Raw genomic sequence first — 23578 nt, 5'->3', positions numbered from 1 at the left:
TGAATCAAGTAATCCTGGTAAGGGTCCCATACAACGGAACCATACTCTAGTTGGGGTCTCACCAGAGAAAAATAAGCTCTCTCCTTTACATCCTTACTACAACCTCTAAATACTCTCATAACCATGTGCAGAGATCTGTACCCTTTATTTACAATCATATTTATGTGATTACCCCAATGAAGATCTTTCCTTATATTAATACCTAGGTATTTGCAATGATCCCCAAAGGGAACTTTCACCCCATCAACACAGTAATTAAAACTGAGAGGACTTTTCCTATTTGTGAAACTCACAACCTGACTTTTATCCCTGTTTATCATTGCCTACTCTCCATCTCACAACATTATCGAAGTCATTTTGTAGTTGCTCACAATCTTGTAACTTATTTATTACTCTGTACAAAATATCATCTGCGAAAAGCCTTATCTCTGATTCCACTTCCTCACACATATCATTGATATATATAAGAAAACATAAAGGTCCAATAATACTGCCTTGAGGAATTCCCCTCTTAATTTTTACAGGGACAGATAAAGCTTCACCTACTCTAATTCTCTGAGTTCTATTTTTTAGAAACAGAGCCACCCATTCAGTCACTCTTTTGTCAAGTCTGATCTGTCTGCTACCCCTCAGGGCGCCTTGCTCATATAATCAACATCTGTACGAGCATATGCATGCTCTACTGTATACTATAGCATTGTACTCACATGTGTGCATAAAGTTACTTGTTCAAGTGTAGAGACTGTTATTTATTAGTCTAAACTTCCTACAGCAATGGCCCCATGAAGAAAAAAAAAAGTTGAAGAGGAAGGCAGTAAGAAGATGATGATTATGGTGAAATTCAAGAATTATATGTGATAAACTTCATGATCTGATCTGTAATGACGTACTCAATAGTTAGGTAAAAATTCTTTCTAAATAAATTACAAGGTCATTCCACCAATTCAATACACTACATATATTTAGTAGGACAGGTTTTGACCGTGATTGGGTCATCTTCAGCTGAATAATTAAGACAGATTGAGAGGCTAAAATAACATATTAAACAAGACATAATACTAATTTAAAACAAGCATATTGATATTGGTCAACAAGTCCTGACACAAATATCCTAAAATGACAAAATTCAACAACATATTATACAATAGGATAGTACATCTTTATACATCTACTTTGAAACCTCAGATCTGAAAGCATATCAGCCTTATAAAATTCTACTAAAATTATTGGAAACACAAAACTAACAGTAATTGAAAATAAAGTTCTCAAGTAATACAGTCATCCTAAAGATCACTGGAATGTCTATCCTGAGTAACAAGAGCCAAAATTCTGGCATATAATCTCCTTTGACCACTAAAATGTACATCACTCACACTAGCAAACAGACGTTGTCTTATCTTGATCAATACGGATTTAAAGAAATTATTATGAAATATACTTGTATGAATTCATTGGATTGATATCTGGGAAAACAAAAGAAGGACAGCACAAACTAATAATATTATGTACACCAGGACTACATATACCGTACTTACATGAATAATCCCCGCCACTGAATAATCCCCGCACCCTAACTTTAGGAAGGCTGATTTTGAAAAAAAATGCCAACATTGACTCAAATGAAACCTGCACCCCAATTTCGTGCATCAATCTTTTTTTAAAATTATGCGGGTTTTATTCGCGTAAATACGGTAATAGGCATAAGATTATCTTTACATACATCTCATGGAGGCTTAACATGTAAACATTGCGAGTGTGAGGTTCACGGTAAACTAATGTTACTCAAATTTGAATGTTGAGGCGCATTGCTACTGATCGAAACTGGAAGTGGTGTTAAGGGGAGGGGCAAAAGATACGAAGGAATGGAAGTTTGTTTATTAGTTTTGCAAAATATATTTAACAACCCCTCAAAGTATATTCATTATCTCAGAAATTTCATTTAAATTCAAAATGGGATTACTTTCTTGGTCCATCTGAACGTAGATATCTTCAAGAATATTAAGTAACAGGCCTTTTTTGTGCTCTGTGCAAAATGACCAAATCATTACTGAGGAAAGCATTGTCACGGTCGCAGTTAGCTAAAATAATAATAATAATAATAAAATAATAATAATAATAATAATATACACCATGAATTAGGGAAGCGACGGTGGATTCAGAGGTTCCGTTGTAAGTACATAAGGTAAATCGAAATCGTGAATTAAAACAAGATTGATAACAATATATATCTGAAAAGACAAGAAAATATACAGTTACAGTAAAGAGGACCAGAATAGCCGTGTTGCCAGAATAACCATGTTAAAAGAAACATACAACACAATGACCCTAACGTGAATATGAGCCACAAGCAACAAGGTAACAGCGAAGCTGGATATAGACTTTACAAATAAATACCAATTATCAGCGTTGTCGGTGGCTTTAACTCGTTTCCGAGTAATTAACTTCTTCCAAAAAATTCACTTCTGTCTGGATGTACCTTTGATGGATGAACAGACCCATTCTAGCATGGAATAAGCGTCCACACAGATTGCACAGAATTGTTGGAGGAGGGTGTGGTTGTGCTGCACAGAGTTTACGTGCTTCACTGCTGGCCTCTCACATCTGCGTCATTCCTCTTCAACAGATTTACAGCAGTAGGGATGATCTAGCGCCAAACAGAACAGTCTTGAGCAAGCATGTGCCATGTTTGTGGCTTGAAACCTCTCATCTTCATAGTGTGCTTACTGCTGGTTCTTGTAGCACTTCATTAGGGCTCCACGAGGTCTGGTGCTGGAACAAAGTTCACCATACAGGATTTGGGGTGGAAATCTGGTATCACTCATTCGACGGACATGGCCAATCCATCTAAACTGATGACGAATGATAGATGATTCTCTGCTCTTGGCATGTGCTTTCTCAAGAACAGCAATGTTGGTGAACATGGTCTTCCCTTTTGATCCCAAGGATAGATCGAACTATTCGTTGGTGGAAGTGCTCAAGCTTTTTCAACTCACGTTGGTAAAGGTCCGAGTTTCACAACCATACAGCAATGTTGTGATGACAACAGTGTGGTACACCATGAGTTTCGTCTTCACAGTTGGGTCTTTATTCATGAACAGCAGCTGTGATAGTCGTCCAAATGCTGCACGGGCAACACCAGTTCTCTTCTCCACATCTTGCTCACAGTTACAGTGCACATATAGGTTACTATCCAAGTATAAAAAGTGGTCTACCTGCTCCAATGGAATATCTGAGATAGAGATGTTGAAATGTGGTAGTGTTGTGCCTAGCGGAGGAGGAGGAAAAATTATGTTTCGTTATTACTCATTTTAGTGTAAGCAGCTGACTACAATATGGATTGAAATCTCAAAGCCAGACATGAATTATCAAATACCCAGCTACCGTAGTTCTTGATCCAGAATAATATTCTGACCAAGAGTGGTGTTAAATCTGTGTAAAAATAGATTTGATTTTAATTATGCTCTGGAAGCATCACATAGGTTGTATTCCATGTAATAACTTGATGCAGTTCGCAAAATTTGACCAATAATACTTCAGTAGTAGTAGTAGTAGTATTAGTAGTAGTAGACAGATGTGTTCATTTTGTCTGATATAGTAAATTATGGTTGATTGAGAATAATTTGGTTGATATTGTATAATAGCTCAAAAAGAATTATGAGCACTTGGTGTTATATGGTATGTTACTAACATTTAATATTTTATCCGACTGAATTTTAATTATTATCAAAATAGAATATGAAGCCTCCATGGCTCACGTAGCAGCGCACCGGCCTCTCACCGCTGGGTTCCGTGGTTCAAATACCGGTCACTCCATGTGAGATTTGTGCTGGACAAAGCAGAGGCGGAACATATTTTTCTCTGGGCACCCCGGTTTTCCCTGTCATCTTTCATTCCAGCAACACACTCCAATATCATTTCATTTCACATGTCATTCATTACTTATTGCTCCAGAGGAGTGCAACAGGCTTCGGCAGCCGGCACAATTCCTATCCTCGCCACTAGATGGGGGCTTCATTAATTCCATTTCTGACCTGGTCAAATGACTGGAAACAGGCTGTGGATTTGAAAATCAAAATAGAATAAATATAATTTACCTCCCATGTAGATACCCTGTGGATACCCACAACAAACATTATATCTATAGGTTCAGTTGTGTCTGAGAAAAGTGTACCTGTGAAGAATTTCAAGGCTATGGGCTCGCTCATTTAAAAAAAAAAAAAAAAAAAAAAAAAAAAGTTTTCTTTGAGCGACTGTAGATCTGTGAGATGAAATCAGCCAGTAGAAGACTAAAGTTTCCTGTCCCTCTGAACATGCTCCAAATGGTAAAACCACAACTTTCACTGACATATACTTGATCAGAAACACTTATGCCCTGTTGCAGAAGAGCCTGCAAAGTTTGACTGGAGTTTGATTGGCAATCATTGTGGGGTTTGATTCGCAATCATCCTATGTGAGTTGCAGAAACAGCAATCATTGTTTGATTGACAATCAATCTCCCATCAGATTTGACCAGCTAATTCATGCTGATCAAGCACTGATCCTCCAATCAGTGTTTGCGGTCTTTAAACTCAGGGATGCTTTTCTTTCATTAAATACATCTAATTAAATGTTTCAGTGATAAATTCAAGTTCATCTAGAAAGTACAATTTGAGTGATGTACTATGTTGTTTTCCGTAGCCATTATTCTCACATATAACCTCAATCTTGAACATGGAACTAGTTAATTTATATCATTCAAATCTTGAAATAAATACTTATCTCAGTCATATTAATATCCATGTAAACCCAGACTGTTTAGAATTAATAAGCCAGTGTGACAAAACTTCATCCTGTCCGCAGCATGGTTGTTTACTCTTTCGTAATTTTGCGCACACAGCATCCGTTTTTTTTAATTTTCAATTGTATGCAAGTATCCCTCAACTGTATTAAGTAAAAGAGCTCTATCGTTCAGTGAAAAATTTGGCCCTCTCATTTTCTTAGTGGGGATATCGCTCATATTGTCGAAAATTAATGAAATCAAACAAAAGCCTCAGAATCTGCTCTTTTTTTTTCACCTTTTTCAAACACGATCAGGATCAGCTGATTCACTGCCACTTTGATGTCTTTGCTAGACACCAAAGAGGATAAATTAGACATCATCCTTAACGAGTCAACGCAGCAGTGGTCACTAACTGCACTGTTGCCAGATTTATTTCCTTCTTGGTTCTTCAGTCAGTAAATTGGAGAAAGTTTATCTGCATCACACTCTGGAATTAAAGTTGATTGACAATCAGCTGATTTGCCATTAAGGACTGATTTGATGGACCTTTCTGCAACCAGGCATTAACCTTACTTATTTAATAGCTGTAATGAAGGGCAGTTGTTAGACTGTTCCCTATTGCTCGTTGATGCTGGTGAGCATACTTCAAAGACCTGTCTCTGTGTTTATCTTATTATTTGTTTGTATTAAAGTTCCTATTTGTCTATACAGGGTGGTCGGAAATAATGTGAACTGGGTATATGAGCGTTGGAGAAGAAATAATTCGATATCTCATGCCGTTATCATTTTATCAGCTGCTGAAGTAAGCCAATCAGATTGCTTTGCGAGCAAACTCAACTGGTCTCTGCGAAACGTTGTTGCTAAATCTGCATGTGGCTTCAGATCAGCTTAAGATGCATAGCGAGAAATGGGCATCAAATACACACACACAATAGGTTTCAGCCAGTGTCACCTTAGCGTACTTGCTATGGTGCAATCCTGTCATTTTGAAGGTCCGTGTTCAAATCTCTCCCATGGCGATTTTCTTTTTCTTCCATTGGTGCTTGCAAGCCAGTCTTAAGCCATGTGCAGATTTAATAACACCGCCTCGCACAGCCTAATTGAATTTGCCCACGAAGTGATATGATTGGCTAACTTCAGCAAGTGATGAAATGACGACAGCGCGAGATACCAAATTATTTTTTTTCAAATTATTTATTTGTATGACCCACCTTCTTAACACTCGTGTACCTGGTTCACATTGTTCCTGACCACCTGTATATGATTTGATTTATCACCTGCTTGTTCCTGTCCATTACTTGTACCAGTACCTGAGTTGGTGAACAGGTACTCACAATACAGTGTAGCGAGTGATTTTGTGAATGGAGCATGGGAAAGCATTTTACAGCTTGACTGAACTATTTTCGTAGGTGTATGCTTGAAACTATCGTATGTAGTCTTGTCTGTTTCTCTCTTATTGTTTTCACTCTAAATTGCTGTTCACATTGTTTCCTCTGGGATACAGTAGCTGTATTCTTTTAAAAGACTTGGCTGCTCAGCCTGTCATGATCAGATTATTTTTATTTCACCTTTTATGATTCATCTCTAAATTAATTTAGCATTATTTATGTTTTTTATTATGTAGACAAGCAGACATTGGTGACCGATGCTGGCAAACTGTATGTGTTGGATGGTCTGCTCAAGAGACTGAAGGAGCAGGGACATCGAGTGCTTATCTATTCCCAGATGACACGAATGATAGATCTTCTTGAGGTAATAATCCTTATCTTGTATGACTTCTCTGATGTAATATGACAAACATATACTAGTGTCAAAAGATTTGAACTTGTCTCAACTCTATTTTTTGTTATTTATTAGGCAGCAGGTTAGTGATATTTCAAATTACATATATTTAAAATCAGAGATAAACACAGGCATCTATTATACACACTATAATGCAATTTATGCTTTAAATAATGGAAAACAATGCTCTTTAGAGCTACATTGTTAAAAACTGTGTGCATGTCTGTGTCTCCCCATTTTACTCTAATTATTGTTCATCAAATACTTTTCCTGTTGTTAGTTTTTCCAACAACTGTGTGGTTACAGTTTCCCATGCTTGTAAAGGGCATTGCTGGAGATGTTCACAACTGTTGAGAGGAGAATGATTTGCCTTACGATCTAGTTTATCCCCAACAACTCGATGAGTGATAAATCATGTGACTGAGAGAGTCAGATCAGTACTAGCAGAACTCATCATGATTCTCTTTTTTTTCGCAGCTTCGATATGATTTCAGGTCATTGCAGATCAAACGGTCTTCCAATAAGCTGAGTTCCATATGATTATGCATTGCTCGATAGAATACAATGGAACTGCTCCTTCCTCAAGATACACGCCACATTCACCAAGTCTCCCGAAATATTGTTACTGGAGCAACCCCAAACCATAATGCTACCACCTCTATTCTACATAGTTGGTGCTAGGCTGCCTTCTGACATTATTTTTCCTGGATGATGGCAGGCATGCTGACGATGGTTTGACCCAAACTTTCCAAATTTTGATTCATCTGCCCATAGCACACATTTCCACTGGTGATTGGTCCCACCCTTGTGTTGTTTGGCCCACTAAAGTGTCTGAAATTTATGTCTTCATGTTAAAAGAGGCTTTCTGGCAGATAAATATCTGTACAACTCATCACATAAACAATGTTTCACTGTCAACACTGATACTGGTTGTTCTCTAGTTCTGTTGATTTCAGTGCAGGTGTCCATAGCTTTTAAGCCTTCTGCTATGCTAGTTTAAGATAACAATGTGTTTGTTTTTAGCTACAGATGTTCTTCTAGGGCGTTCACTATGTACCGAGTCTTAATTACCGTTTTTCCTCGCGTATTTCCCCCTTTCCTTCTGTTTTTGTAGCTAATAAAAAGTAAGTTGGTGGTGGTGTCCAATATGCAATAGCCTCCCATTTTGTCCAGTGAATTCTGGGTATAAAGAACTATAAATAATAAACCGAGCTTGATAGCTGCAGTCGCTTAAGCGCGGCCAGTATCCAGTATTTGGGAGATAGTGGGTTCGAACCCCACTGTCAGCAGCGCTGAAAATGGTTTTCCGTGGTTTCCCATTTTCACACCAGGCAAATGCTGGGGCTGTACCTTAATTAAGGCCACGGCCGCTTCCTTCCCAATCCTAGCCCTTCCTGCCCCATCGTCGCCATAAGACCTATCTGTGTCGGTGCGACGTAAAGCAATTAGCAACAATATAAATAATAATGTAACTAGCTTTACGTCCTGCTGACTACTTTTATGATCTTCGGAGATGCCGAGGTGCCGGAATTTAGTTCTGCAGGAGTTCTTTTACGTGCCAGTAAATTACTGACATGAGGCTGACGTATTTTAGCACCTTCAAATACCACCAGACTGAGCCAGGGTCGAACCTGCCAAATTGGGGTCAGAAGCCCAGCGCCTCAACCATCTGAGCCACTCAGCTCAGCAGAACTATAAATTGTACATGTACCTATTCTACACTTTTCTTTAACAAATTTGTGATTTTATTCTGAGTCTTACTGGCTATCTTTGTTGGAAGGTGGTATTTCTAAATTTAAAAATCAAGAAGACAATAAATGGTGAACACATCACTTTTAGGCCTACACGTATAGTAAATATAGTCAGTTTGATTTACTCTTACGTCATTCGTTTTATCTCATTAACTCCTCTAATGAGGTTTACATCAGGAAGGGCATCGGTCATAAAAACTTGCTGCGAAGATTAGTCTCGCTTCATACTCGACACCGTAGAACTTGATGGTCAGTCATTTGTCTCTGTCAGTTGAGCTGGAGGCCTGTCGACAGTAAACCTAACCACTGCCACAAAGCTACTACGCAGGCGTAGGAGGGGGAGAGGTGATACTCCCATGTGGTGCGTCCCAGGTGGCGGATAGGGGGATCTTAACCGGCTTGCCGGCGGACTTGAGCGAAGTAAAATATCTCTCGCGGACCAAACACACAACCCCCTATGGGTGGGGTGCGCAGACGGAGAATACACCCACTGTATCCCCTGCCTGTTGTAAGAGGTGACTAAAAGGGGCACCCAACGGATGATCAAATTAGAACCATGAGACTATTTGTAGGAAACACCATGGGTCGCTTTTGCTTGCGCATAGTACCAGTATGTTAGCTACATAATAGGTTTGTGACTAGTAGCGACAGTGTGTGCTTCCGGCTGGATTTTACAGTACCTGTAATTAGTACCACTATATGAGCGACACCATGGGTCTGCCTTGCCTATGATTAGTACCCACTATGTGAGGAACACCATGTGATAGTACAAGTCCCTGTGGTTAGTACACTTATGTGCGGAACACCATAAGTTTGCGTTGCCTGTAAATGGCGCCACAATGTGAGAAACACCATAGGTCTGTTTTACATGTGTGCATTACATTACGTGTGAGTAGTACCATAATGTGTGGAATACCACTAGTCTACGCAACGTTTGATTAGTACCGCAACATGACAAATACCATGGTTCTACTTTCCTAGCGATAAGTACCATGATGAGGGGCTGATGACCTGGATTGTGCTTTAGAAGCAATCCCTTGGTCAGTAATACTATTGTTTAATGCTAGTTTCTGGGAATGTTTGGCACTGTGGATCGGATCCACTGGTTGTTTTAAATTCATATCCATCCATTTATTCTTCGTCCTCATGTTTTGAATTCTGATCAGTGAAGGATTTTGGACTTTTAAATTGTCATTTCATTTCACCTCATTTCGCACCATTAGGGGCCGATGACCTAGGTGTTAGGGCCTTTTGAACAACAAGCATCATCATCAACCTAACCACTGCTTTAATTTGAATTTTATCATAGTCATGCGCTGCCAACATTCCTGCTACTGACATTGTCGTCATCCCAAGTGACGTAATCTTCACTGCCATCGAGAGCTTTGAGATCCCATCTTTGTGAGACTATTAAAAATAGTTTAGTTCCCAATTATGGAGTCCAAACAGTGGAAAATCTATTTGCAATTGATTGCTGGAGATAGTCTCTGTTATTCCCAGTTGGTGTATGTGAAGCAGGAGCCACCCCTTCCGAATAAAGCCTTGCTGTATAAAGCATGCCAACCCACCAGCTGATCGCTAGCGTACCTATGTTATGAGTTGTATTTCTGAATGTAATACATAGTGACTGGAAGCATTCTTTGAATAACTGCAGCTGTTGTATGCCAGACCTGTATTTTAAAGTATATTTCATGCTTGTTCTCTACATTTACCACATCAGAATTTACGTAAACAGCTGTAACTGAGATAAGAAAGACCGCATTGTTCAGGTAGTGCCCGGAGAGTGCCGGAAGTTCCACAATGAAACAAATGTAAATCACAAGAAAGTTTGACATACAATAGTGTTAAATGAGAAAAGGTGTGGGGAAACCCTGGAAAGAAAAGGATATGGAAGGCAGTCAAGGGAACTAGTGAAAGTAATGTATAAGAATTGTTCTGGTTATGTCCAGTATCCAGTGGGGAGAACAGATTGGTTTGAAAAACAAACTGGACTAAGACAGGGAAGTGTATTGTCTCCACTTATGTTTATAATGGTTATGAATGAAATTCTAAAGGAAACAAAGGCAAGATATGGGTGGGGGGATGAAAATATTGTTGTGATCTGGAAAGTCAACAATACAGAAGTGCAAATCCAACTAGGGGCTTTAAATAAATGTGTGTGTAAATCAGTGTGAAGAAGAGCAAAACAGTGGTGATGACAAGAGGAGAAAGAGAAGGAATCATTAGTATCAGGGGACAAAACTTGGAGGTTTTTTAATACTTCAATTATTTGGGAAGTGAAATAATGCAAGATGCAAGTTTAGATAAGGAGATCAGCAGAGTGGTACAAGCAGGGAATTACATTCTACCAGAATGTGAGAAACCTGGTGTGGAACAGAGGAGTTCCTATGAAATGTAAAGAGATAATGTACAGGATGTGTTACACCCCAATATTGAAGTATGCATCGGAGACTTGGACTTTGACAGCAAGAAATGAGAGTAAAATTTGGGCCATTGAGATGAAGTTCCTGAGGAGTGATGTAAGGAAGACAAGAAAAGGGAGACAGAGTAAGAAATGTTGAGGTCAGAAAAGAGATAGTGGTAAAAAAACTGAGTACAGTAGAACCTTGATGATTCAAAATCGGTTAATTCAAAATCTTGTCTAATTCGAAGCAGCTCTCGTTCCCGGAAACATGAGGTACGGTTTTGAATGTTATTTAAATTGTTTAATTCGAAATACAGATAATTCGTAATTCGAAGAACAATGTCGGTCCCGTTACTGAAATTTACTTTTAATTCAAAACTGCCTTTACATTTTGAAAAAAGTAGTGTTTTACAGAGTAATTTAAATTCAAAATTTCTCTGCGTCGTGGAAGAACGTGTCTTCTGGAACCGGCAGGGTTAACTTTCCGCACTTTCACCCACTTCGGCGCGTCTACAGTGTGCTTCATGTCTGCTAAGTTTGAGTGGAATCGTAATTATTTTGTATTCGGCATTTTAAAGAACGCCACAATATCGTGCAGCAGGCAGTGTGCGGAGAGGTAGAATCTGCGAACACTGGCGATGCAGACAGTTGGCGGAAAAGCGTGGCTTATGTAATCAATTCGTACGCACCAAACAATATTGTCGGTGGTGATAAAACTGCATTGTTTGTTTCATTTTTTTAAATACCGACGCCAAACGGACTTGTGGTTTTAAAGGAGAGAATTGCCAGCCGGGAAATGTTACTTTGTTGCTATGCAGTGCACACAGAAGTGAGATATTTCCTTTCCCCGTCATAGGAAAGTTCGAAAAGCCACGATGTTTTAAGGGCATCGGGCACTTTGCGTGCAAGTACAAAGCATCTAAAATGCATACAGTACAGTAATTCAATTAATAAAGCACTTGTACAGGGGAGCCAGTATAGATTTTAAATAATGTTTTCTTTCTTTTGATTTCATTGCATGAGGTTATGTTTGCCAGTGAGTTATCCAAGTGCATTATTTGAATATTGTAAATGCACCTTGTTGGATACATTTTGGAAATACAGTGGAACCTCGATTCTCCGTTTTTGGAGGGACCGCCGTAAAAAAAAGTACCACACGGGAAAACCGAAAATTCGGGAATGAATTAACCATAAACAATTTGGCGAACATCACAAAAAATAAATATGTATACTTAAAATCTCACAAACACAACCAAACCAAACTACAGCCCCAGTGGGCCTTCTGCCTACCAAGTGACCGCTGCTCGGTCCGAACGCCTGCAGATTACGAGGTGACGCATGGTCAGTGTGACGAATCCTCTCAGCCGTTATTCCTGGCTCTCTAGACCGGGGTCGCCATCTCACCATTAAATAGAGCCTCAATTAACGGTAATCGTAGAATGAGTGAACCTGGAACCAGCCCTCATATCCACGTAAAAAATACCTGACATGGCTGGGGATTGAACCTGGGTCCTCCGGGTGAGAGGCAGGCAAGTTCGACCGCGGGGCCGGCTTCGAACATTAATTTCCGGTACGCGACTTAAAAGTCTCGCAACTTTACATTCAGTTTGACCGGGGAAACTTCGTCGGTTTCCTCTGAAAACTTCTTTCAGTTCAGCAACTTTGATCGGTCAAACTGTTCGCAAAACCTAATGGGCCGATTGCAGAAACGATATTTAGACGATGTCTATGGTTAAATAATGCCTAAGCATGGCTGCCGCATTGCAGAGACGATATTTATCACTTAGACACTGTCTAAAACCGATGTTCAACCGGTCATGTTTAAACACTGCTGAGAGCACTGTTTAACCTCAAATGAGAGGAATGAATCACAATCAGAGGTTATGTACCATGAAATATGTAATTTGTTTTATCATGTTGAGACGAGTCCGGGAAGAAAGGTTAGTCCGACGGCCTCTCTGTGGGCCACCCGCTGCCAATTCGCAGCAATTCGTTTGACATGTACAGGGAGATAATCATAAAATAAGGTTTCGCTTTACGAGAGACTTGTTTCTTGAGACTGACAAAGTGACAGTCCGGTAACTGTCAACTTGAATACAATTCTTGGCAACCGATATATTTTATTATGTACATGGGGTAATTTCCATGGAATTATAGGTCACTTCAACTACATACATATCAGAATTACGTGTCCTGATCGTCTGAGGGCTGTCACATACATCAACCGGGAGGGATTCACTTATATTTACTGCGAAGTAAACACACATAATAGTGAAAACTAAAAAGTAGGTTATATGGGATTTTTATATAATCTTATAAGTTTTCGGCAACTATCAGATAGGAAAAGGCAAGTGATGGTGATTATCGTTTAAAGAGGACTGGGGAAAAAGAGCCATGGCCATAATAACAGCCCTAGTATTTGCCTGGTATAAAAATAAGGAAACTACGCAAAACAATCTTCACGGCTGCCGATGATGTGTTTCGAACCTACGATCTCCAGACAAGCTGCATCTACATGGCCCGTACAACACACTTGGTTATACAACTATTACTTCATCTTCCCTTCGTCGAAGCTACCGTATTTATGAGTAGATTACACTCACTGTAACAACGCTATAATGAAAGCTACACTTCCCCATACGGTGGCTTGTCGCTTTAGTGTCGATAATATAAGATTTAATTTCCACCGAAAGCGATACTCTGTGGGCAAGGGAGCCATATTTGAGTAATGTGTAGGAAGACAAACAGCTGACTGGCGTTCGGCGCATGCACTGACGAATTTCATTATTTCATTAGTTGCAACAAGCAGAGAGTTGCATGAAAGATACTTCTGTCTCCATTTTCATACCAAAATTGAAACTTTAAGGGATGTGTAGTTAAACATCGACTGAACATTGTTTATGCAATGGAAGATCGTGAATGATTTAGACGTTGTTTAGGTAGACGATGTCTAAGGCTTAAAATTAGTCATCGTTTCTGCAATCGGCCCAATAACATCAAGCCAAACAATCGACCACAAATATTTTTTAATTCTCTAATCTAATAAAATAAAGCACATTGGATACAAAAGCGCCCAACATGATGGCGAAATCCCTTTTTCTTTAAATCTTCCATTGTAATTTGGTCACCAGTTTACTGTTCATACTCAGTTTGTGGAAATCTTGTACCACGCAAATTAGGCCTACATCGACTTTTAAGTTATGTTGAACTCGAGAATATTGTTTTGAATGTAAGTATCAATTCTCAAGTTTTCAAATGCATTATATCAAATACAGTAGAGACAATACGCGACACTGAGCGAGACATCGAGGGACAGCTATTGGAGCTCTCTCTAGCGAGTAGACCTGAAAACTACTGATTCTGTCATAAGAGCACATGTATTTGTGTGTGAAGTTTTTGGTGGTATTTATGCGTTTTCAGTGAGTTGACATAATTAAATAGTAGCGTGTGTCATTCCTTGATATCTCCTCTCAACATGAGGAGAAAGGTATGTGCTGTGTTTGGCTGCAGTAACAATGAAGTAGAGAAGAATGCGCGGTCGTTCTTCAGGTTCTCTCGTGACAAGAAAATGTAAGTAATATTGTGTTTGCATATATATTCTTCCAGTGACAGAGATCTTCATAGTACTTCATAATCTTCTGACCTGCTCGACCCATATTTTAACTGGCTTAAAATGTAATACGCATATTTTATTGTATAGTGCAGCAGTTAACCTTCAAACTGATGTGGTGTTGTAGGTGTGATCTGTAGGTTTTGAAATGTCACAGAAGTGATTTGGATAAGGTGTACAAGAAAGAAGGGACGTTGCGCTTATATACGAATTATAAGATCTGTTCAGATCATTTCCAGGCCAGCGACTTTAAAAATCCTCGACTATACAGCCAAGGGTATGTTACATTTTTACTCTAATTGTACGTAAATATTCCTCAAAGCATCACTATCGACAATATTTTCATACTTTTCTTTCTTTTATCCCTCTTCTCAGATTAAAGCCAGGATTTTATAGATTTTCTTTCTGTTAGTAGGCTATATGTTAAGGGGAAAATTGTCCAGCTATTAAATGTTAATTCATTGCATCATATGTGTAAGGAATGTGCCGATATTTTTATTGACAAGTGTCTTAATGTGATGATACAATGTTTTTAAATGAGAAAAAAGACAAATCCAACCGTAAGAGTTCAGGCAGGAATGCTAAAGCTAAAAAAGTAATCCATAAATGAAAGCTCAAGCCATTTCCCAGCAGTCCATTTCTCATCCTGTTTATATGTCTAATTTCTGTCCTTCAATAATAAACTTTTAAATAATTCTTCATTCATTTATCCAGAATTGCTTTAGCAACTTCGAAGTTAATGTCTCAATAACACTTTCTTTCTAGACGTAATTTATTTATCCTTTTCCGTATATACATTTCCGTTGATATTTGAATTTAGCGCGATTTTTTCAGGTCAAGTCACTAGGAGCGCCACCGTCGAATTGTCTCCCATTTTAGCAAGGCTAAATCCGTAAGTGTTGCGTACTGTCTCTACTGTATTTGATTATATCCAATTATGTCCGTCACTAATCACAATTAAATTGGAAAGAGAAAAAGATCATCAAAACTTCCGAATTTACGGTTATTCGCGACCTTGAGCTCAGCTGGAAAACGCGCTCGCTTTCCAAGTCGGTACGAGTGCGAAATGATGCAAAGGTTTTTACATGTAACGTGCGCAGATAAAACGACTGCGGTTTTAACATTTTAACACAATAACGTGAAATTCCCAGTCATACAATAGGACTGAAACAGTAATAGGCAATCCGAAAACCTCCCATGGCTTTATGTATGTAAGGTGCAACATCTGTTCTGGTCTCGATAACGTAATCGTATACGATAATATTAAAATACAAAATTTGTGTTACTTAAGAAGGAGCAGTTTAGAATCCTGCCTGAAAGCTCAGTGACTATACAGTGCCCTGAGTGAAGTGCCAAAAATCTGTTCGGCGTTACACTCGGAGAACAAGAAAACAAGAAAACACCTAACCCTGGACATAATGTAGACGCTTTGCAAATACAAACATTTGACGAAACTCATTCCGTCTTCAAGTAGAGCTGTCGAAATGCACTCTGTCTCCTTCCAATTGTTGTGGATACTTTCTGCATTATGATTTTGATTCTCTGAACAATACCACCCGAATACGATGCTAAGATGGTCCCTTATGCAAGTTCACCGCTGATCGCTTTTCCGCTTCCTCAAATTACCGCAATGACTGGACGTTAACACCAAGATCCGCAAGTATGCCGTAGCCGTCCTTTCGTGAGATACAGTTTCTTGAAAAACGAGTGATCGAGTGTTTAGCATTTATGGGACTGAAATTTCTGAACGGTTGATACGGGAAATCGTTTCTTCGAGAAATGGATAATAAGGGATTTTTACAACGTGATTTAATTGGTATGCTTGCGGGACCATGTAATTTGAAGGGATAATACGTGAAAACGTACTTTCCGGGAACGTAAAATCGAGGTTCTACTGTAGTTTTTTCCATGGCATTTGAGAGTTTTAAACTGTGAATCAAGGTTAATTGCATGCAGTAATGGGAAAATATACGGTGACGCAGCAAGGGTTGGCATTTCCAAACTACGTGTTGGCGGTTAACTCAAAATCACATCATTTGAAGTCCAGTTTTTTGCGTCCCAGCTACTTCGAATTAACAAGGTTTTACTGTAATGGGATGGAAAAGAATAAATTGAGATGGGTACATGTTATGAAGATGCAGGAGAGAAGATACCAAAACAAGTGTTGGAGGCTAAGCTAGAAGGAAAGAGGACAAGAGGGAAGCCTAGAGCAAGATGGATGGAGTCTGTCAAGAACATTATAAGGAAAAGAATACTGGACTGGAATAAATTACTGAAGAAGAATGGTGGAAGGAGAGGCAACAGTGGAGAAGTGCCATCAACATCCTGATATGGCAGGAGCTGGACAAGGGAAAATGAAAATGGTGGTTGGTGGTGATGGTGGTGAACAGGAAAGCTTGCTGCATTTATGGACGTAATGTGTTTTGTTATCATGTTTAATTTCGTACATTCGTTGTCTCCAATTTTTTATTAATGTATAGTATGTTTTATTTTGGCATCTCCAAAAATCATAAAAGTACAGTACCATAGTTAGTGGGATGTAAAACCAATAACATTATTATTATTTTTTTTGTTAGGTATATTGATGAGTAAAACAATTGTTATGACTGTATTGCTTTTATTATGTTTTAAACCTACTTCTCTCCAAAAATTACCTACATTGGCCTGAGTTATGAGATATTAAATGATCGCTTTTTTAATGATCTTGCCTGCTGTATTAATAGCAAAAACCGTGAATATTTGTTAACTAAAGTAAACCCGTGTCATCCTCCCAAGGTGGTGCAGCTCTTCATAGGCATGTCCCTAATCGAGGTGAGCTGCATGTACCATTTATCGCATATCATTCTTGAATATTTGTCTGTACTGGGAATCGAACTCGGGCCCCCAAGAATGGCAGCTAATTGTGTTACACATTTTGCTGGCGGACATTCTTCACTACAAAACAGACATATCGCGTGACTGGTGCATGCTTGCAATGCATGGGTCGGACATATGAAACTATCTATTTGTGTGACGTCATGGAGCTGCAGTACGCTACTGAAGCGGACATTTCTTAACTACGAAACACAGATGTGCCGCATGACTTTGATGCATATTTTCATTGCATAGGTGAGACGGGCGAAACTATTCACAAATTTGTGTGATGTCATTGGCCTGTATCTGCTTCGAAAGGGAATCGTTTATCTTCTCTGACAAATTACTTTGGGGGGTCTTACATACAAGCTTTAATTCTTTTCATTTTCTTTGTCTCGAAAAGCCAGGGGGCCTAAAATCCAAGGAAATATAGAATTTATTAGATATTATATAGGTATTTGGAGAGTAATTCTCGGAATATAATCTTCAGCCTGTGTGCGTATAACCTTTGTGTGTGCTTCAAAGTAGAATGAATGCCAAATTTACAAATTCCTAATTTTGCAGAAATCTGCCATTTCGGCCAGCCAGCTGTGTTGTAGGTACATGCCATAGCATGCTTTTCTTCACTTACCTGCCAACTTTCCTAATTTAGGTGGGAGACTCCCGATTTTTTACAGATTTTCCCGCTTCCTGGTTATTCTTTTATTTCTCCAGATTTTAGCTTATTTTTTGGTGAACTTCAAACATTTGTTTCCAAGTCCCGCCATTTCAGCTTTGTATGTCAGTGGCTGGAAGTCCTTTGCTTATTGGCCGCTTTGAAATGAACATTGACGCTTATTAATACGAGAAATGTGTGGAAACGTGCGATGTTTATTGAAACTTATACTGTATATTGCGACGCGTACATCGATTATCGATCTCTCGTTCTCACGTGCTTTGTTAATGCAGTGTTCGTTCACATCAGTCTAATCGATGCTAGAGACTAGTCATTAGATTCGGAGTCTTCTTTTAGTAATTTAGTGACAGAATTTCAAGGATAGTGACTAGTGACTTTTCTGGAGATTTTAGGAGCCATTTGGAGACAATTCTGGCGAATTTTAATTTATTACTTGATGAAATTAGCATTGTGGTTCGCATAATTGCGCAGACATGTCAGCGTGGAGTGCCAAGAACTGCTCGTCATGCAGTGAACATAGCACGGTGGAGTGACGAGCACTGCTCGCATGGTAAACACGTGTACTGTACTGCGATCTAGCGGTTATGATTGAAGCTGTTCACGTTGTAACTCATTTCTGCTCTAAGCGGAAGGTTTTGTCACTGAATTTCGAGTGATATTTCAAGGAATGTTTATCTCGGCCACCAGGGGAAGCACTGTTTTTGTCTGCTATCTAGCAACTACTGTGCACACTTCTTGCATTATACCTAAATTTCCCCTTGGGTAAGATCCTGGCTGTCAACAGAATCATAAATTTTATCTAATCAGGGCTCTCTTAAGACTGGTTTTTTTTCCCCATCCTTTTTCCTTATCACACACTGTCTTGCATTCCGTCGGTCTTCAGTGGAGATGGCTTTTATAAACAAGTGTGGGTTATCGAGCTTAGAAATAGAGGATGTTTTAGAATAGTTTGAGTGGTTATGACAAAAGTTTGTTAGATTCATATGGTGATTTGAGTGATGTGGTTGACATCGCTGTACGCGAAGTCCTCTGTTCGGAATCAGATACTATTGATAGTGTGCAGAATGGTAATCTGCATATCATGGCTAAGCCATTTCGGTGGGAAAAAATGTCTAATTATGTGGGTGAAATAGAACAGTTTATAGGGAACCCAGGACCTCAGAATGAAGCAGTTGGGGTATGTGATGGTGTGACAGTTTTTAAGACATTCTTTACAGATGAGTTAGTGGAACTAATAGTTTGTGAAACAAATTTATATGCTGAGCAAAGAATCCAATTTAGGGGCTTATTACCACTTCATTCCAGAGTGCGGGATTGGAAACCAGTCACAAAGGACAAGATATAAGTCATGATTGCTCTTTATATGCTTCTGGCTATAATACAAAAACCTACGCTACGAAGCTATTTTTCAAAAAAGCTCTATTCTGTCTATGCCAATTTTTGGTTAGTTGTTTCAATGGATGTATCTGAATCAGTTGGCAATTTTATGCATTTCAACAACGAGGCACTTGATACATATCAGGGACCCTCCAAACTTTTCAAAATTTATCCGATTATGTCATGTACTACAAACAGAAAATTTGGAGAGATACAGTATTTCGGTGTCCAGACTGCGAAGCGAGTCTGCGTTGAGAGATGCTTCAAGACGTTCCACACCATACTTAACTTAGGTAAGATAGCATAATATTTTCCAAAAGAATGGAGTTTTCTAAACATGCATGTGAAAGTTTTATTGAAATCTGCAAAATAGTTCCAAAGTTGTGTTGCCTTGAATAAAGCCTTGCACGAATCTGGGGAAGTTTAAACACTGCGCTCAGAACTCCTCCCGCAGCACAGAGATGACCGGGCATTTAAATCCACCGCACTGAGGGGTTAATCTATGCATTTGCTAAGTACAGTGGAACCTCGATTCTCCGTTTTTGGAGGGACCATGATAGAAAACCGTACAATACGGGAAAACAGAAAATCTGGGAACAAACGAACCAACAGCAATTTGGCTAAACATCACAAAAATGAAATGTGTATACTTATAATCTTACAAACGCCCCTAAACCAAACCAAATTACAGCCCCAATGGGCCTTCTGCCTACCAAGCGATCGCCCTCAGTCTGAAGGCCTGCAGATCAGGAGATGATGCAAGGTCAGTGTGACGAATCCTCTCGGCCGTTATTCCTGGCTCTCTAGACCGGGGTCTCCATATCACCATTAAATAGCTCCTCAATTAAAGGTAACCGTAGAATGACTGAACCTGGAACCAGTCCTCATATCCAGGTAAAAATTCCTGACCTGGCCAGTAATTGAACCCAGGCCCTCCAGCTGAGAGGCAGGCAAGTCAGACCGTGGGGCTGGGTTGAAACGTTAATTACCGGTACATGAATTATAAATCTCGAAACTTTACGTTCAGTTTTAGTGGGAAAACTTTGTCAGATTCCTCTGAAAACTTTGTCATATTCCTTTGAAAACTTCTTTCAGTTCAGCAACTTTGCTCAGCCAAACTCTTCGAAAAATCTAATACCGTACGGTATCCGTAATGCCAAACCAAACAAAAATCGACAACAAGTAGTTTTTCATTCTTTAATCTAATAAAATAAAGCACATTAGATACAAAAGCGTCCAACATGATGGCAAAATCCCTTTTTTTTAAATCTTCGATTGTAATTTGGTCACCAGTATATTGTTCCTAGTCAGTTTATGGAAATCTTGTACCACATAAATTAGGCCTACATTGACATTTAAAGGTTATGTTCAACTCGAGAGTATGGTTTCGAAAGTATTAATCCTCAAGTTCTTGAATGCATTATACTTAGTTCTGCCTGTCACTAATCACAATCAAATTAGAAGAGAAAAAATATCATTAACACTTCCGAAATTATGATTATTCGTGACGTTGAGCTCAGCTGGAAAGCACGCTAGCTGTGCAAGTCGGTACGAGTGTGAAATGATACAAAGTTTTTAAACGTAACTTGCACAAATAAAACTATTGCGGCTTTTATAACATTTTAACACAAAAACTTGAAATTCCCAGTCTTATATTAGGACTAAAACAATAATAGCTATCCCAAAACCTCCCATGGCTTTATGTATGTAAGGTGCAACATCTGTTCTTGTCTCGATAACATAATCGTATACGATAATATTAAAATACTAAATTTGCGTTACTTAAGGAGCAGTTTCAATTCCTGCCTAAAAGCCCAGTGACTATGCAGTGCCCTAAGGGAAATGTCGAAAACCTGTTCGGCGACACACTCGAAAAAGTAAAAAAATGAACATCTAACCCTGGACATAATGTAGACGTTTTGCAAGTACGAACATTTGACGAAACTCGTTCCGCCTTCAAATAGAGCTGTTGAAATGCGCTCTGTCTCCTTCCAATTGTCATGGGCACTCTCTGCTTTATTATTTCCGAGGATTCTCTAAACAATACTACCCGAATGCGATGCTAAGATGATCCATTATGCAAGTTCACTGCCGATCGCTTTTCCAGTACAGTACCTCTTCAAATTAAATGACGGGACGTCAATACCAAGATCCGTAAGTATGCCGTAGCCGTCCTTTCGTAAAATACTTTTTTTGAAAAATGCATGTTTGAGGATTTAGCGTTGATGGGACTGAAATTTCTGGACAGTTGATCCGGGAAATCGTTTCTTCGAGGAATGGATAATGCGGGATTTATACAACGTGATTTAATTAGGATGCTTGCGGGACCATGTAATTTGAATGAATAATACGGGAAAACCTAGTTTCCAGGAACGTATAATCGAGGTTCTACTGTAATGACATCTAAGTGCATGACTGATTCATACGGGTGGAGCATGAGTTTATACTATTTTCTGAAGGCTTATCATCTCACTCACATACTTACTGTGAGGGAATAGAGATGTGTAATTTTTAGCCTTGTAGCCTCGTATAGCAACAGTCGGAGTTTGAGACAATAAGTGTTATAAAATATATACCATAGTACTCCTGTATTGTGCAAGACATGTAGAGTAAGCAGTTTTGCCCAATTCTATCTCCTGATTTCTCCTGATTTTTCGTGGTTTTCTTATCAATGCAATGAATCTTTATACTGAAAAAAATTGGAACAGTACTGAAGGGAAGTCAGACCGACCGGGGAGTGGCCATCCATGTTAATGCGCTATGGCTATGGAGCCAAGCTCTGCATTCAGGAGACGAGTTGGTTCAACCCCACCGTCAGCTCTCCGGGATGGTTTTCTGTGGTTTCGTATTTTCACTTCCAGGTGAATGCCAGGACAGAGCCAGTGCATAGGCCATGGCTGATTTCTTCCACCTCCTTAACCATTCTCATTCACCATCATTTATTTCATTAGCTCCTCAACTGAAGTTGGTGACAGAAGGGCATCCAGCCATTAAAATCCATGCCATATAATTTCATCTCACCTAATCCCCGACCCCATTTCAGGAATTGGGACTAAGGGGTAAACGCTGCTGCTGCTGCTGCTGCTGCTGCTGCTGCTGATGATGATGCTGCTACTGAAGACATCATTGTTGGAAAATAGTCTAAACCAACGGAGATGTTCAAAAAAGAAGGGGAATTAGTTTTGCATTATAGTTAACAATAGACAATTTCAACAGCAAAGACAGCAGAGTTTCTTTATTTTCGTAAACCCTTTGGTATAGAAATATAACTGAATACAGACTGAAGATTATATTATTACAAGTGTTGCTCTCCAGATACCTACATAATACCCAAATAATAATTAAATATCATTAAATATGATGTTTAAATGTGTAATAGATCAGAATGTACACCTGCAGGAGAAAACGAATATATCTCAATTAAACATCAGTTTCCTGAATATATAGATTATTTCAGAGGTGAATTTTTATTCTCTCTCTCTCTCTCGCTTTGAGGGATGCATAGGATTGGATGAAAGCCAGATAGTTACGGAAAAAGGGAAGAGACAAAAGCTAAAGATGAATACAAGTGATAAAAGACTAGGAGCACAGGACAAATGCAGAAAGAGAAAGAAACTCAGTGATTCACTAAATGTGCCATGGATGTCCTCTTAATCGGCCTTAGATTAGCCGTCAGACCCACTGATTGTTACTTCCAGTTTCTCACAATCATGACTGTTCGCTCTGCCTGTCACTCTGCCGCTCTTGCGGACAAGATGCAACATATTTCATATTTCTTACAACTTACAATAGCGGATGCTTTTTTTTTTTTTTTGCTGACTTATTCCGTGCAGTAAGCAGATGTACTATTTTATTCTGAAAGTTTCAACCCTAGAGAGGTGGTGCTTGCTTAAGTAATAGTACAGGTGGCGCGCGGTTATTTTAGACCTCAATAATTTAACCTGGATCCGCCCAAGATTTTATTTTTTGAGAATCAACTTGTAACATTTAGCGTTTTATAATGTGCACATGCAGATCCCGGAAAAGCTTTAATTTTATTTACTTGACATGTAACTTCTGAGAAAAGGCCAGTGCCATATGCGGCACGCTGGGCGGTAGTGCTGTCTTTTGTTTCATATGCAGGAATTTGGATGTTCTGCATTTGGCTTACTGATATGTTTTCAACCAATACTTTCTTCTGTAAATCATCAGTGTACACGTTTTTCTTCAATATTTGCATTTATTAAAAAACAATGTTGTTTCAGAACTATTTAAAATACCTAGATGTTTGATTTTTTGTGCTAGGGATGATTTTATAGGGGTTGTAAATGACCTGAGTTGTTAATTGTATGAGGAAATTAATTTATATTTTAAATAATAATGCTAA

General features: G+C 39.0%; 1 protein-coding gene across 1 annotated transcript in view; it reads left to right on the top strand.

Moving 5' to 3' along the window:
• The window catches only part of LOC136863826 (chromatin-remodeling ATPase INO80), a 396793-nt gene that overhangs the window by 248674 nt on the left and 124541 nt on the right, over positions 1-23578 (top strand). Inside the window, exon 27 of the mRNA XM_068226103.1 lies at positions 6384-6511. Coding sequence (XP_068082204.1) covers positions 6384-6511 — 128 coding nt within the window. The remainder of the gene's footprint in view (positions 1-6383; positions 6512-23578) is intronic.

Source organism: Anabrus simplex, chromosome 2 (assembly GCF_040414725.1).
Source record: "Anabrus simplex isolate iqAnaSimp1 chromosome 2, ASM4041472v1, whole genome shotgun sequence".
NCBI classification, from domain to species: Eukaryota; Metazoa; Arthropoda; class Insecta; order Orthoptera; family Tettigoniidae; genus Anabrus; species Anabrus simplex.
Note: the sequence above shows the minus strand (reverse complement) of the source record. Positions and strands in the feature narration are given on the sequence as shown.